The sequence below is a fragment of the Macrobrachium nipponense genome, chromosome 30 (genome assembly GCF_015104395.2).
Source record: "Macrobrachium nipponense isolate FS-2020 chromosome 30, ASM1510439v2, whole genome shotgun sequence".
NCBI lineage: Eukaryota > Metazoa > Arthropoda > Malacostraca > Decapoda > Palaemonidae > Macrobrachium > Macrobrachium nipponense.
Window position 1 is genome coordinate 1,445,477 of NC_087218.1, and position 14,665 is coordinate 1,460,141.

Consider the following 14,665-nt stretch of genomic DNA (forward strand, 5'->3'; position numbering starts at 1 on the left):
TCTGCCCTTATCACGAAAGACCGGTGTTGCAACCAAAAGAGAAACTTCCGACCCAGAAAGAGATAGTAAACGTGGTGCTCTTTGGTATCGTTTCTTATAACAGTGAACAAAATTATGATGTAAACGCTGATACATCCACATTTTATGATTGAAAATATACGTGCATAATTTATATTTGAAATATAATTTAAATTTATAATCTGTTTAATTATTATTAATACAAATATATTTCAATTTTACCGTCTCACTGCCCATTTTTGTTCTGCTAAACTATCCCGGGATGAGAAATAAAAACCATTTTAAAACTTTGTAAACAAATAGAGTCGTAGTACATGTATTGATAGGCGTCTTAGTTTTAAGTTTGTCGCAGTTTTAATCTTCTCATACATTAGTGGTTATAGAAAATGACATATATTATGTGTGTTAATAAGTGTTTATTATACTATGTTATATTCTGGCGACTTACCTGGAATGAAATGCACTGTTTGCAAAATCCACAAATTCATCGCAAAGTCCAAAAGACAGAAGAGAACTCTCTGGGAAGGAAAAAATTAACGGGAGCTGAAAGCAACTTGCTAGAGGAGGGTCTGAGGCTCTACCATCAGTCAGCAGATCCTCAATTAATTCTGAGAGTGATAGGCGCCATAGACAAGACTGTTGGATACTACGAAAAAAATTACGCTCTATTAAACTTTGATGGGATATTTGGTGCCAAAGTTGTCGAAGGTAGGTAATGTACCTAGGTTGCATGTCTCTGTCAACTCATGAAAATTATTGTCTAGTGCTTCATTTATCCCTAGACAGCCCTATGTGGTGTAATAGGCAAACTTATTGCTTCCATTTCCAGTTGATTGTCCAACTACATAGCTATAGGTACCTACCTACCTAGTACTTACCTACTAGGTAGCTACTATAGGTACCTACCTACCTTCTTGTTGTAAGATTGCTTCAGATTTAAGCAGTGGGAAGTCTAGGTTTGTTATAGTTATTAGGAAAACATTTATGTTAGCTTACCCCATATTGATTTGTGATGTCATCATACCTACCTATTACCCTAGTACTCACGTGGTGTGTAAAACAGTCCCCTGTATGTTTTATTCTATTCTGATTTAGGCTAGGGTAAAAAACCGCATGGTACAGGGGTGGACCATGTACGATCAACAGGAACAACCCCAAAAAAAGTACATTATAACGCGTGCTGACATCGGAGATGGGCATCAGTCGCGACTTGTTGTTGGTGAGAAACGGAGCTAAAGACCTCTACTCCAGTGTCAGGACGCGTTATAATGTATATACTTTTCTTGGGGTTGTACACATTGATCGTACAAGGTCCACTCATGTACCATGCGGTTTTTTACCCTAGTAGGTACTACTAGCTAGCTACTATACCTAGTACCTTCTTGTCGTAAGATTGCTTCAGATTTAAGCAGTGGGAAGTCTACGTCTGTTATAGGTATTAGGGAAACATTTATGCTAGCCTATCCCATATTGATTTGTGATGTCATCATATTACCCAAGTACTCACGTGGTGTGTAAAACAGTCCCCTGTATGTTTCATTCTATTCTGATTTAGGCTGTAGTAAAGATTTTTTTATTCATTAGTTACTACTCTAATGAAAAATGCTTCCAATTTGGAGGCAACTCAAATGACAATCTAGCTGTTTAACCTAACTTGTTAATTAATGTTGCATAAGACTCAAATTTGGCGGTGATTAAACATTATTTAAAATGAAACTCCCACATATGATTAAAGTTGCAGAAACTTAATTGCTAAAGTTCTAATAATGATATGGGCGAGGAATTGTCACACACAGATTGGCGCTATGGTCTAGTAACTACTTCAGCAAACACACTAATATATAGATGATTATAGATTTAGTTGTTATTGCCTGATCCTGTAATGACATAGGTATGAACTCAGTTTTTTTATGTTACAGGGTTATGTTTAAATATTTCTGTAAGAAAGCTTTATTTCTTGAATAGCAATCTCCAATTTTTGCTTGCTGCTTTTAGGCTAGGTTCTTATGTATTTTAATAGGCTATTCTTAAGATTTGCACTGTTTTTATTGCTTATACTTCTGTATTACAGTGTTTGTTTTCACTGCCATGATTTCAAACTTTTATAGTTTCTTTTTAACCCAATCAGTTTTACTTATGCTTTCTTTCTGTTTCTTCTTCCTTTAGTTTTGTCAGTTTTTCCATATCAACTTTAAATCCTTCATTAGGTTTGTTGAAATTGTTATCTTCTCCCTTGTCTAATACTTTACCAAGTAGAATTTTGTATCCACTGGAAAAATTTTATAATTTGTCATTTGTTCCTAGATCAATACAAACTTTCAATCTAGTCAGCAAATGCAGGTTGGAACGGCCCTGCCACCATTGAATGAAGCCATCTCTAACACTTTGCCTGACTTGCCATTCGCTTTCTTTCATGCCTTTTTTTTTTCTTTTTTGCTTTTGTGTTTTGAAATATATGCTTGATTATTTGTTTGGATATATATAATCCCCTTGATCATATGAGCTTCCTATATCAGAGAAGCCGCAGGTACTCAGGCGCTGTCTAGGGGAAAACAGGCCTTGTAAGCGGTTCCTCTCCTCAATTGAGGTAGACACTCAAACATTATTTGTATCATGCTGTGCCAGCCGCACTTAGAGAAGTATCAACAGGCTGTGAGAGGTCTGTCACTGGACACCTGGAGACTATCCAGCATCTCTTGCGAGTGAGAGACTTTTCTTGCCACACAGTGGCATAGATATCTGGATACCTTTGTAAAGACTTTGTGCTGTGTAGCAGGGGAAATGGGCTGTGTTCTTTGGTTGGTGTCATCATAGGGTATCTCTCCTGTCGGAGCTACTCTTCAGCAGGTAGCAGATTTTCTTGTCTTTCTTCACCAAGAGAAGCTTCTCTCCATCAGAGCTTTTAAGGGCCACAGAGCTGCCCTTGGTCAAGTCTGGCACTTGAAGAGTATCAATCTCTCTTCCTTGTAGGAGATCTTTGCACTTGAAGAGTATCAATCTCTCTTCCTTGTAGGAGATCTCCATGTTGTTGAGAGGCTTCAAACAGTCTTCCCCTCCCAGGAAACTCAGGCCCCCTGTTTGGGATGTGACTCTTGTCTTATGGAGCCTGACTCATGCACCCTACGAGCCTTTACAAGAGTCTTCAAAACTGTTTTCCTTGTTGCCCTGGTAGCTATTGACATATTGTTTGAAACATAGCGGCCATTCCAGCTTGTGTTCGCAAGCAAAATCCGTATGTAAGACTTGCAGGTTTGTATGTTAGGAAAAATACTACTTTAGGATTTGCAATATTTAAATACATACAGCTTTTATGAAATTACCTCCCAACCTCCCCACTGAGAAGGAGAAAAAAACTGAAAACAATAGAAGCTTGAACCAGTGGGTGGATGTACGTACAGACAGTATAAAATGAGTGATCTTGTTAATTGATCAAGATTTATTCAATCATAGTAGTGATAAGTCTTTGATAAATAAATTTTATTTTTGATATATATTATGTGATTGTTTTATCTTTATTGTTTCTTTCTTTGTATATTACTGTATGTAGTGATATCTGCTATGTTTGTCTTTGTTATTTTATGTGGACTTAATATTCTTTTTGGAAATATACTTAATAATCTTTTTGGAAATATGCTTAACAAGTTAGAAATGTTTATGAATTTTTCCATAGAAAAGTGAGCTGAGTTTTAATTATATTAGAAAAAAATAGTATCATATTTTCTCTCCCCTCTCTTTATGAAAATAGGTGTGATTGTTGGTGGACCACTTTCCTGTAGCCAATTCAGTTTCATCTCATTTCCTTCACCTCATCTTTCTATTCACCAGAGAATACTATGCATCACACTCATTGGACTTTTCAGCTGACTGTCCTAACCTTGTCTAGCTTTTTCCCATTAAAAAGCAAGGCAAGTTTGAGATAAAGTTACAAACTAAATCAGGATGTGAGACATGTGAATGTCTTATTCCACGCAAAGAGAGCTGTTTTCCTGAGGGCATACAAGAATTATTTTATTGTTGGTAAATATTTAACCTGTCATCCCCATTCATACAAAAGTGAACAAGTTTTGATTAGCCAATGATCTGAACATTGTATTCAAAGAATAAAATTTGGTTGAAAGGATTATTTTTTTAGGATGAGTATGTACATTTTTTGCCTTAAGTAACATTCATGTCATTTGAATTCTTTTTTAGTCCTAATATTGATATTTGCTTATGATTTTGTTATTGCAGGGCAGTTGAACTTGGTTGTTGCTGAATATAGCAAAGGATTTCTTAGTGATATAATAGATGACAGTATGAAGAATGATGTAGTTAAAATTGCAGCAAGAGCAGGTAATAAAGTTTTTATGTACAATGTTTACATTAAAATACATGTCTTTATTTTATAAGAGCCTCAGTTTATGTTCAGGGAAATGGAAGATTATCCAAGTTTAGGCGTATTTAACATTGAAGAAAAAGGGATGACTCCCTTTTGCTTGTATGGTAGTATGCGCAGAAGGATACTCCATATATGAAAGGCCAAGGTTTTTTACCCAGGAAGGAAACAAATTACTTTTAAAATGTAAAATTTAAAGTTGTAATTAATATATACAAAATCAGTTTTGGATCTTTTTAAGCAATTTGTATATCTGTAATGATCCCATCATTCTTAAGATGGTTAATTTACAATGCATAGTAGCTGATTAGGTGTGAATTGAAAAAAAAAACTTGTAATGTATTTGCTGAATGCTGTACTGTGAAATATTACTGCATTTTTTGTTCAATTGCATAGTAGTCATCAGTATTCAATCCATGTAACCAAATTTAGTTTCTTCTCTTTATCATTAATAGGTCACATTGTGAAGCAAGCTATGCCACATCTTTATGTAAAATATCCAGGACAAATGAGGCAAATGAGAAGACTCTTTTATTTGTCATGGGACATCGGACATTCACATCGCCTGGTTGACTTAGGTTTGACATGGTCAGATGATCTACATCTCCAAGCTCAAGCACTCACATTTAATGGTATTTCTTATTAATTGCCTTGGTATATTACTTGATTGTAGTTTACTTTATGATACTCTGCAGACCTGATTTCATGCTGTAGGACAAATTTTTTAAATGAACCTTAGCTCTCCATTAGACATTCCTCTACCTAAGAATGAGTTGCGTTCCAAATGTCTGTTCATATCTCGAATTTGTTCATAAGTTCAACTTGTTATGAGCAAAGTCAATACATATAGTACTAGTATTTGTGTTTTTTCATACTAAAGCACAATACCAGTATTGTACTGTATTTTACTGAGTACATTTTATTGATATGAATGATATACAAAACCTAACATTAAACAAATTATGGTAACACAGTAAAGTACAGTTTTTCTTACCTTTGAAACTGCTGTTGTAGGCTTGATGTGATGGATAATGAGAAGGGAGAAGTATTGTGGAATTATGTATAAAGGTGGTGGGTCGTCAACGTCCCTTCTGCAGGAAGAATTTCATCTGCATCACTTTCTTCTTCATTTGTGGAGGAAGCAATCATTGGAGGTGGGGAGACTTGAAGGTTGAAGGCACTGGTTTGAAAAATTTGTCTAAGGAAGTTTGCATTTTTTTTTTTTTCATCATATAAAGTACAATAACACTGGACAGCATCATTAATTGTTGTTTCTACTCTTGAGAATCTCTCAACATTGGGGTTCCAATTTTCAAAAATTGTCAGTGCTTTTACTATAAGAGAAAACCCTGCGCCCATCAATTTTGTTTCAAGCTTCTTTAAGGGAACAAGTTTGTCTCATGTTCTTCTGCTGTTTTTTGCATTTCTTACAGTTCCATTGAATCCTCATTTGTCAACTTCTCTGAGTGGCTCTCAACAACTCTTCAAAGTCCTCTTCCCCTGAGTCAAGCTGTAACTTTTCACTTGTATCAGCAAAACTGTTAACGATTCCTCTTGACTCCTCTTCTTGATTAAACCCACTGAAATCATTTGCAAACTGTGGAAATAAGGCCTTCCATGCTTCATTCATGTTTATATTATCTCACACCATGCATCATCAGCATCCTGTATACAATTGTAAATGTTGTAACCCCTCCAGAAACCACGTAAGTTCACATCTGGGTCATTTATCTCCTTTAATGCTTGCCTGTATGTACGGTGAGTGTAATATTTCTTGAAATTTGCCATTACGTCTTGATCCATTGGCTGAGTGAAAGAAGTTGTTAACATCTGGATGGAAATCATTATCCAAAATTAAGAGAATCTTAAAAGGAATCCCATTCTCTCATCACAACGGCTTGACTTGACTTTCAACAAAATACAGCAAGGGTAACCCAGGCTTTGACATTTGACATCCAGATTATAGATAGAGAACTTTTTGTGATATTTTTCTGTGCCAGTGGATTTGCTGCACGATACATGAGGAGAGGTTTTAGCTTCAAGTCTCCCAATACATTGCCACCCAGCAGTAAAGTTAGCCTATTCTTCCCCACCTTAAATCCTGGCATCGTCTTCTCTTCACGGCTGATGTATGTACACTTTTTCTGGCATTTTTTCCCAGAAGGGCTGTCTCGTCAATATTAAAAATTTGCTGAGGGGTATAGCCTTCTGTATCAATCATTTCCTTGAGTATCTCAGGATATTTTTCGGCTGCTTCTTTGTTGGTGCTCACTGACTCACCAGTAACGGACATGTGAGGCAAGTTAGCACGTTTTTTGAAATGATGAAACCATCCATGTCTTGCAGCAAATGTTTGATCTTCAGCGATTTCACTAGCCTTAGCCTCCAAGTGTGTATTCATATATATACAGTGCCCCGTTTTTACGACTTTCACATTTCCGCATTTCATTTTATTGCAGAATTTTGTGGAGAATATCGTTCACTTGTCCGTGGAGGAGATTTCACTAATTTGCAGTTTGTTCATGAGACTTACTTGGCAGATATATATATAGCTGTATTCTCCGAAGTCCGACAGAATTTCAAAACTCGCGGCACACGCAGTGGGCGGCCAGGTGGTAGTACCCATTCCCGCCGCTGGGAGGCGGATATCAGGAACCATTCCCATTTTCTATTCATATTTTTTTCTGTCGCCGGTCGGTAAACACCTGTTTACAGACCTCCGCCCAGGATTTTTGGATTTGACTCGTTATAAGTATCTGGATTGACTTTTGGTTTTGACTCTGGATTGTTGGATTGGCATACGCGATAGTGGACTGTTTTTGAATTTTGGATTGGCTTTTCTCTGAACGTGATGTCGGGATCAAGTTCAGTGAGCTTCAGAGTGTGTGTGAGAAGTGATTGCAAGGTGAGGCTACCGAAATCATCGGTAGACCCCCACACAGTATGTATGGGGTGTAGGGGGCATGTTTGTTTGTTGCTGGTTGATCGTTGCATTGAATGCAAAGTTTGACTGAGGATGAATGGAAGGTGTATGAATCCTATCGGCGTAAGTTGGAGCGCGATAGGATCAGGAGGTCTTCCTCTAAGAGCGGTTCTACGAAAGGTAAGGGAAGTAACATTTCGCCTATATTAACACCAGTAGAATTTGCTTCACCTAATCCTGTGTTGTTGCCTGAGGGCCCTAGTTCTGTGTCTGGAGAAGGTAATGCCCTTTCTCTGATTCTAGAGTCGTTACGTACTCTAGAGTCCAAAGTGTTGGCCCTTGAAAACGGCTCGAATAAAGTGTGTGATCGTGCCCCTAGTGTTGTGGAGGGGGCGTCAGATCGGCCCCATAATGCCTCTAGGTCTAGACCTCTGTCGGACTCCCAGACCTCAGGGAGTGGGCATGTCGAAAGCCGCAAGAGGGTTATGGGGGCTCCCCACGATCTGGCGTCCCTTCGGCAGGACCTGTTGCTGCTTCCCAGGCTGCCAAGGAGCGTGCTCAGGCTCGCATCCTTAAGGACTGTTTTTCGTCCTCCGAGGCGCCCTCCCCGCGCAAGGGGTGGAGCGCCCGGAGTGACTCGCGTCCGCTGAAAAGGACTTTTCCTAGGGAGGACGCTTTACGTCCCCTCTCTCCGCTCTCGTTGCGGTCTTCGCCTGCGTCGTATGACGCGTTTCCTCCACAGAAGAGAGGTAGGACGTCGTCCGAGGACGACGCTGAGAAACGCTTCTCTCGCGCCTCGGAGAGGCAGGTTGCTGTTCCTTTGAGAAGGAAGGAGGCGTCCCCCCGCCCCTCGTCTTCTCGCAGGCGCAGCCCTTCACCGCCTCTCGGTTCTTCACCTACGAAGAGCATTCTTGCGTCGCTTCAAGACCAATTGTCGGCCTTGATGGCTCGGAAGACTCGCCCAGCAGCAGTTGAGCCTAAACGAAGGAAGGACGCTAGACTGCCTGTCAAGAGGACGAGGCAGTCTCCTTCTCCGTCTCCTCGTTCGTCTCTGTCTCCACCCGTACGTCAGGAGGACGCCTTGGAGGACGCTTTTGATGACGCTCGGCAGGACGTTTTCGAAGACGCTCGTCGGGATGATGTGCTTGACGCTTTGCCTGCGGAGAAGACTTTCGAGAGCGCTCAGAAGGACGCTTTGAAAGCGAAAGCAGGACGCTTGAGCGTGAGAAGTAAGGACGCTCCTCGTGAGAGACTAAGAATAACCTCTCTTGACGCGCAGCGCGGTCAGGACGCTCGTCGTGGTTCGAGCTCTAGAGATCGACAGAAGGTCGGTCGCTTTGAAGAGACTGATTTTAGTCTTCCTCGAAAGCCTTTGTTGAAGGCTAGACCCGTTGGGCGCACGCCCTCTCCAGAGGTTCAATCTCCTTTGCCTCTTCGGGAGGAAGGAGAGTTTAGTAGTCCAGCGGATTCAGTGGAGGAAGAACAGCCGTCAGAGTCGTCAGTCTCCGACTACAAGGTGCTGGTTCGCCTTTTACGTTCCTTGTTTGGCGAGAAGTTCCAGCCTGCAGCTCCTAAGTCTCCTCCCTCTCAGTTTTCGTCTTCGAAGTCGAGCAAGGTTTCGGAAGTGGTGGAGATGAAGACTTCCTTGTCCACTAAGAGAGCATTCAAGAAATTGCAAGATTGGATGGAACGTCGGAAGGATCAGGGCAAGTCGACTTTCGCCCTTCCTCCTTCAAGACTCAGTGGGAAAGGCGGCATTTGGTACGAGACCAAGGCGGAAGTAGGAGTTAAGCCCTCCCTTCTTCACAAGGGACTTTGCTAGTCTGGTGGACGCCCAGAAGAGATCACTGTTATCGTCAGCTAAGATTTCATGGACCCCAACGGAGATCGACCATCACATGAAAGGTCTGTTAAAGACTCTGGAAGTCTTTAACTTCCTAGACTGGTGCCTAGGAGTCCCTGGATCTTCAATCTAGGAGTCCTGATTCTTTGAGTCTGGGGGAGCTGTCCAATGTGTTGTCATGCATGGACAAGGCCGTCAGGGATGGTTCGGAAGAGTTAGTGTCTCATTTCGGCACTGCTTTCCTCAAGAAGAGAGCGCTGTTCTGCAATTTTACAGCGAGGTCTGTTTCCGCATCGCAGAAGGCAGAGCTTCTCTTTGCACCCTCTTTCGAGCCATCTCTTCCCCCAGGCTATGGTAAGGGACCTGGCAGTGAGCCTACAAGAGAAGGCTACCCAGGATCTCTTAGCCCAGTCTTCAAGACGTCCCGCAGTCCCTACCACGTCGTCGTCTGGACGACCTCCTAGGAAGGTTAAGCCCTTTCGTAGCGCTCCTCCCTCGAAGAGCTGCTCCTCGAGGGAAGGAGGACTTGCAAGAGGAAGAGGTTCCTTCAAACCTAAATCCTCTAAGTGAAAAGAAGTCCTTCAGATGCCTGTCGGAGCCAGGCTAAAGTTCTTTGCGGGTGCGTGGAGAGAGAGAGATACAGATGCGTGGTCCCTCAAGATAGTGGAACAGGGGTACAAGATCCCCTTTGTGGACCCTCCTCCTCTGTCTACGACTCCCAGAGATCTTTCCCCGTCATATCAAGGGGAGAAACATCAGGTTTCTTTTAGATCTTTTGGAACAAATGATCATGAAAAGAGCAGGTTGGAGCAGGTCTTAGACCTGGGGTCACCAGGATACTACAACAGACTTTTCCTGGTACCAAAGCAGTCGTCGGGGTGGGGGGCGTCCAGTCTTGGACATAAGCAGCCTGAATCTTTTCGTGGAAAAGAAAAAATTCAAGATGGAAACACCTCAGTCGGTTCTAGGAGCCTTAAGACCGGGCGACTGGATGGTGTCCTTGGACCTACAGGACGCATACTTTCACGTGCCTATCCACCCTCTTTCAAGAAAGTTTCTGAGGTTTATGCTAAGGGACAAAGTTTGGCAATTCCGAGCCCTTTGTTTCGGTTTAAGCACGGCTCCGATGGTATTTACCATGATCATGAAAAACGTAGCGAGATGGTTACATTCTGCAGGAATAAGAGTGTCCCCTGTATCTCGACGATTGGCTGATCAGAGCATCGTCAGAAGAAAGGTGTCTGAAGGACCTTCACTTCACTTTGGCCTTGGCGAAGTCCCTGGGACTTCTGGTCAACCTCGAAAAGTCGCATCTGACCCCAACACAGTCCATCGTGTATCTGGGGATTCAGATGGATTCAGTGGCTTTTCGAGCGTTTCCGTCCCAGGAACGACAGCTGCAAGGCTTAGAGAAAGTCTCGGCATTCCTGGGGAAGGAAGCTTGCTCGGTGAGGGAATGGATGAGTCTGCTGGGAACCATTTCCTCGCTGGAAAAGTTTGTTTCCCTGGGAAGACTACACCTCAGACCTCTCCAGTTTTTCTTAGCAGACGAATGGAGAGTCAGAGAGGATCTGGATGCGACCCTTTTCATCACCAAATCGGTGAAGAACCATCTAAGATGGTGGTTAGATCCTCGGAAGTTTCGAGAGGGGTTTGTCCCTAAAGCTTCTGAGCCCAGACCTAGTGTTGTTTTCCGACGCTTCGGTGTCGGGATGGGGAGCAACACTGGGAGGGGAGGAAGTGTCAGGCACTGGAGGGGGGAACAGGTGTCCTGGCACATCAATGTAAAGGAACTAGCGGCGGTTTTTCTGGCGCTACAGTTCTTCCAACAAAAGGTTGCAGAGAAAGTAGTCCAAGTCAACTCGGACAACACCACAGCCCTTGCGTACCTAAAGAAGCAGGGAGGTACACACTCCCGTCCTCTGTTTTATTTAGCGAGGGAGATTCTGCTGTGGGCAGATGCGAGACGGATAAGGATCCTGACGAGATTTATCGCAGGAGTCCAGAACGTCAGAGCAGACCTTCTCAGCCGACAAGATCAGATCCTGCCGACGGAATGGACGTTGCACCAGGACGTCTGTCGAGAGCTCTGGAGACTGTGGAGGTGTCCGTTAGTCGACCTATTTGCGACGTCGAGAACAAAGAGGTTGCCTCTTTATTGCTCTCCTGTGCTGGATCCAGGAGCAGTCGCGATAGACGCTCTGCTCTGGGACTGGACGAACCTGGACTTATATGCCTTCCCGCCATTCAAGATCATGGGGGAAGTAGTAAGGAAGTTCGCGGCATCGGAGGGGACGAGGTTGACCCTGATCGCCCCGATGTGGCCAGCGAAAGAATGGTTCACAGAGGTAATGTCATTCATCATAGACTTTCCCGAGGACATTGCCCTGGAGGAAAGATCTACTCAGACAGCCCCACTTCGCAAGATATCACCGAAACCTCTCCGCTCTGGGTCTGACTGCGTTCAGACTATTCGAAAAACTGGCCAGAGCGAGAGGTTTTTCTAAAGCAGCTGCAAAGGCGATCGCCAATGCTAGGAGAACGTCCTCGAGAGCTGTTTACCAGTCGAAGTGGGCTTCCTTCAGGGCATGGTGTAGAAAGGAGGGAATTTCCTCTTCCTCTACCTCTGTGAGCCAGATAGCCGATTTCCTGCTATTTTTAAGAAATGTGCAGAAGCTGGCGGTCCCGACCATCAAGGGATATAAGAGCATGCTGTCGGCAGTCTTCCGACACAGAGGACTAGACCTGTCTGATAACAGGGATCTTCACGATCTCCTGAGATATTTGAGACATCCAAGATACCTCAGGCGAGGCCTCCTTCTTGGAACCTGGATTTAGTCCTTAGACTGTTAATGTCGAGTCCTTTCGAACCTCTACATGAAGCGTCTCTTAGGAACTTGACTAAGAAGGCTCTTTTCCTAACTGCTCTGGCGACGGCGAAGAGAGTTAGCGAAATTCAGGCCATTTGTAAGAGAGTGGGCTTCAAAGGGGACAATGCTGTCTGCTCTTTGAGTCCCACTTTCTTAGCAAAGAATGAAAACCCGTCGAACCCTTGGCCAAGGAGCTTTGAAATCAAGGGTATGACAAGCCTTGTGGGCCAAGAACCTGAGAGAGTCCTGTGCCCTGTCAGGGCTCTAAAGTTTTATGTCCACAAGACTAAAGAAGTACGAGGTCCCTCAGATAATCTCTGGTGTTCGGTTAAACGACCCGATATACCGTTATCCAAGAACGCTTTGGCGTTCTTTCTGAGGGACGTCATTAAAGAGGCTCATTCGTCTTCCACACAGATCGATTTGAGCCTCTTGCGAGTGAAAGCTTACGAGGTCAGAGCTGTTGCAACCTCGCTTGCCTTCCAAAGGAACATGTCGATCAAGGACATCCTTGACGCCACCTTTTGGAGGAGCAATTCAGTATTCGCCTCACACTACTTGAGAGATGTGAGAACGATATACGAGGACTGTTGTTTCTCTTGGGCCATACGTTTCTGCAGACACAGTCTTGGGGGCTGAAGGTAGCTCTCTCCCTATCCCTTAGTTAGGTTTAGGTTAGTTTTTAGTTGATGTGTTTTTTGGTTGTGGTGAGGCTTTGGTGAAGACCTCCCATCTTTTAGCTTAGTGTTCAGGGGGTCTTTGTTAGTTGGTCAGGTGGTGGTCAGTTGCTTCGTTGCCCTCATTTGTATGGCTCTATGCTCTTGTCACATTGAGGTCACGTCCCGTTGACAGAGCATTCAGAGCGCACCAGCACTACAGGTCTCCACCTGGCTGGCAACTCTGATTAAGCACAAGCAGGCTGTAGTGACAGTAATCACAGAGTCTACTTTGCTAACAGGTGAGGAACCAAGGTGTATATCATCTACTTAATTTAAGTTTCCTACAAATCCTATTCTGTCTCTTCCCACCATCCGAAGGTGGGATTCAGCTATATATATATCTGCCAAGTAAGTCTCATGAACAAAATGTTATTATAATACAATTAAGTTTGTTCATACTTACCTGGCAGATATATATAATTAAGTGCCCACCCACCTCCCCTCAGGAGACAGTGGCACTGATAAAATATGAATAGAAAATGGGAATGGTTCCTGATATCCGCCTCCCAGCGGCGGGAATGGGTACTACCACCTGGCCGCCCACTGCGTGTGCCGCGAGTTTTGAAATTCTGTCGGACTTCGGAGAATACAGCTATATATATATCTGCCAGGTAAGTATGAACAAACTTAATTGTATTATAACAATAACATATTTTTCTTTGAGTTGTATCTAAAATTATCCCTAATTCACTTTTTTTTGTAGAGCAACACTGCATATTCACTAATTAGTGTAGTTTTTTCATGTAAATATATAGACATACTGAAAGAGAGAGTGAAAAAGAGAGAGGATAGAGGTGTGAGAGAAAAAGAGAGAGAGAGCAACTGCATTTTTTCATTAAACTGAAGTACAGTAACTTGCTTGGGATGAAAATTCAAAGGCACTATGGCTGGGGTGAGAGTTGCCTAAGTATGAAATTCTACTGTTATGATATGTGATAATTATAGTAAATTAAACTTGTAAAGAAGTAAGATACAATAAATCAGACAAAGCAAAAAATATGGCAATGCTGGCTCTGTTAGTCTGTCATGAACTTGCTGTATTTGTTTATTTTTTTTAATTTTTATGTATAAGGTGCAGTAATTGGAAATACATTTTCATTAAAGGACATTTACAGTACAGTACTTATATGAGAGAGAGACAGAGACAGAGACAGAGACAGAGACAGAGAGAGAGAGAGGATGACAAGAATTTTTTTTTATAAATTTATGGGAGATGGTGAGAACTAACCACAAAAAACATAAACCCAGAACTTAATGTAGGAAACCATTTTTTAAAATTGTAAATGTATTGGTATGTAATCACGAAAATACTAACAACGTAACAAACATGAAAAATTTTTTAATCAATAGCTGACAAACCTTTGGTCTTAACAATAGGATATTTTCCAAGCGCCAGCTGGTAACCAGTAAAACACAATAAAAGATTGTAAGCAAGGAATCAGTGAGATCTGGCAACTCCTGCTCGTACGAGGTGATAGCTGGTCAGAGACCACGCACTACCTCATGACGTCTTTAGTCTTTTCTTAACTGCCTTAGAGAGTAAGACGCTATTGCTTTCTCTTTCTGCTTGGAGATAGTATGTATACGTGTCCCATTGATCTAAACTACCTACGTACATATTTTAGATACAGTCATACCCCTACATATGAAAGTCCCTACGTACCAAAAATCCAGTTACAAAGGCAAAGACGAAGATTTTTTTGCTTCTGTGTACAAAAATAATTCAGGTTGCAAAAGGGTGTATGTACTGTAAAGTCCGAGATTCACCTGGGCCGCGGAGAACAATTTTAAAACTCGCGCGCCACCAACTTGGTAGACTCGCCAATATCCTCCTGCTCTCCCATTGGTTCCTGATGCTAGTCAGCACCATAAGATCCTGCTCTCCTATTGGTTAGCATCTGTCCCATCATGCCTCTA

The 14,665-nt window shown here is 42.5% G+C and overlaps 1 protein-coding gene across 1 annotated transcript in view; it reads left to right on the forward strand.

Moving 5' to 3' along the window:
* Window positions 1-317: 317 nt before the first annotated feature.
* Window positions 318-14,665, forward strand: part of LOC135201954 (UPF0764 protein C16orf89 homolog) — a gene marked incomplete at its 3' end in the record, with an annotated part of 42,402 nt that continues 28,054 nt past the window's right edge. Inside the window, exons 1-3 of the mRNA XM_064231234.1 lie at window positions 318-726; window positions 4,249-4,350; window positions 4,849-5,025. Coding sequence (XP_064087304.1) covers window positions 405-726; window positions 4,249-4,350; window positions 4,849-5,025 — 601 coding nt within the window. The remainder of the gene's footprint in view (window positions 727-4,248; window positions 4,351-4,848; window positions 5,026-14,665) is intronic.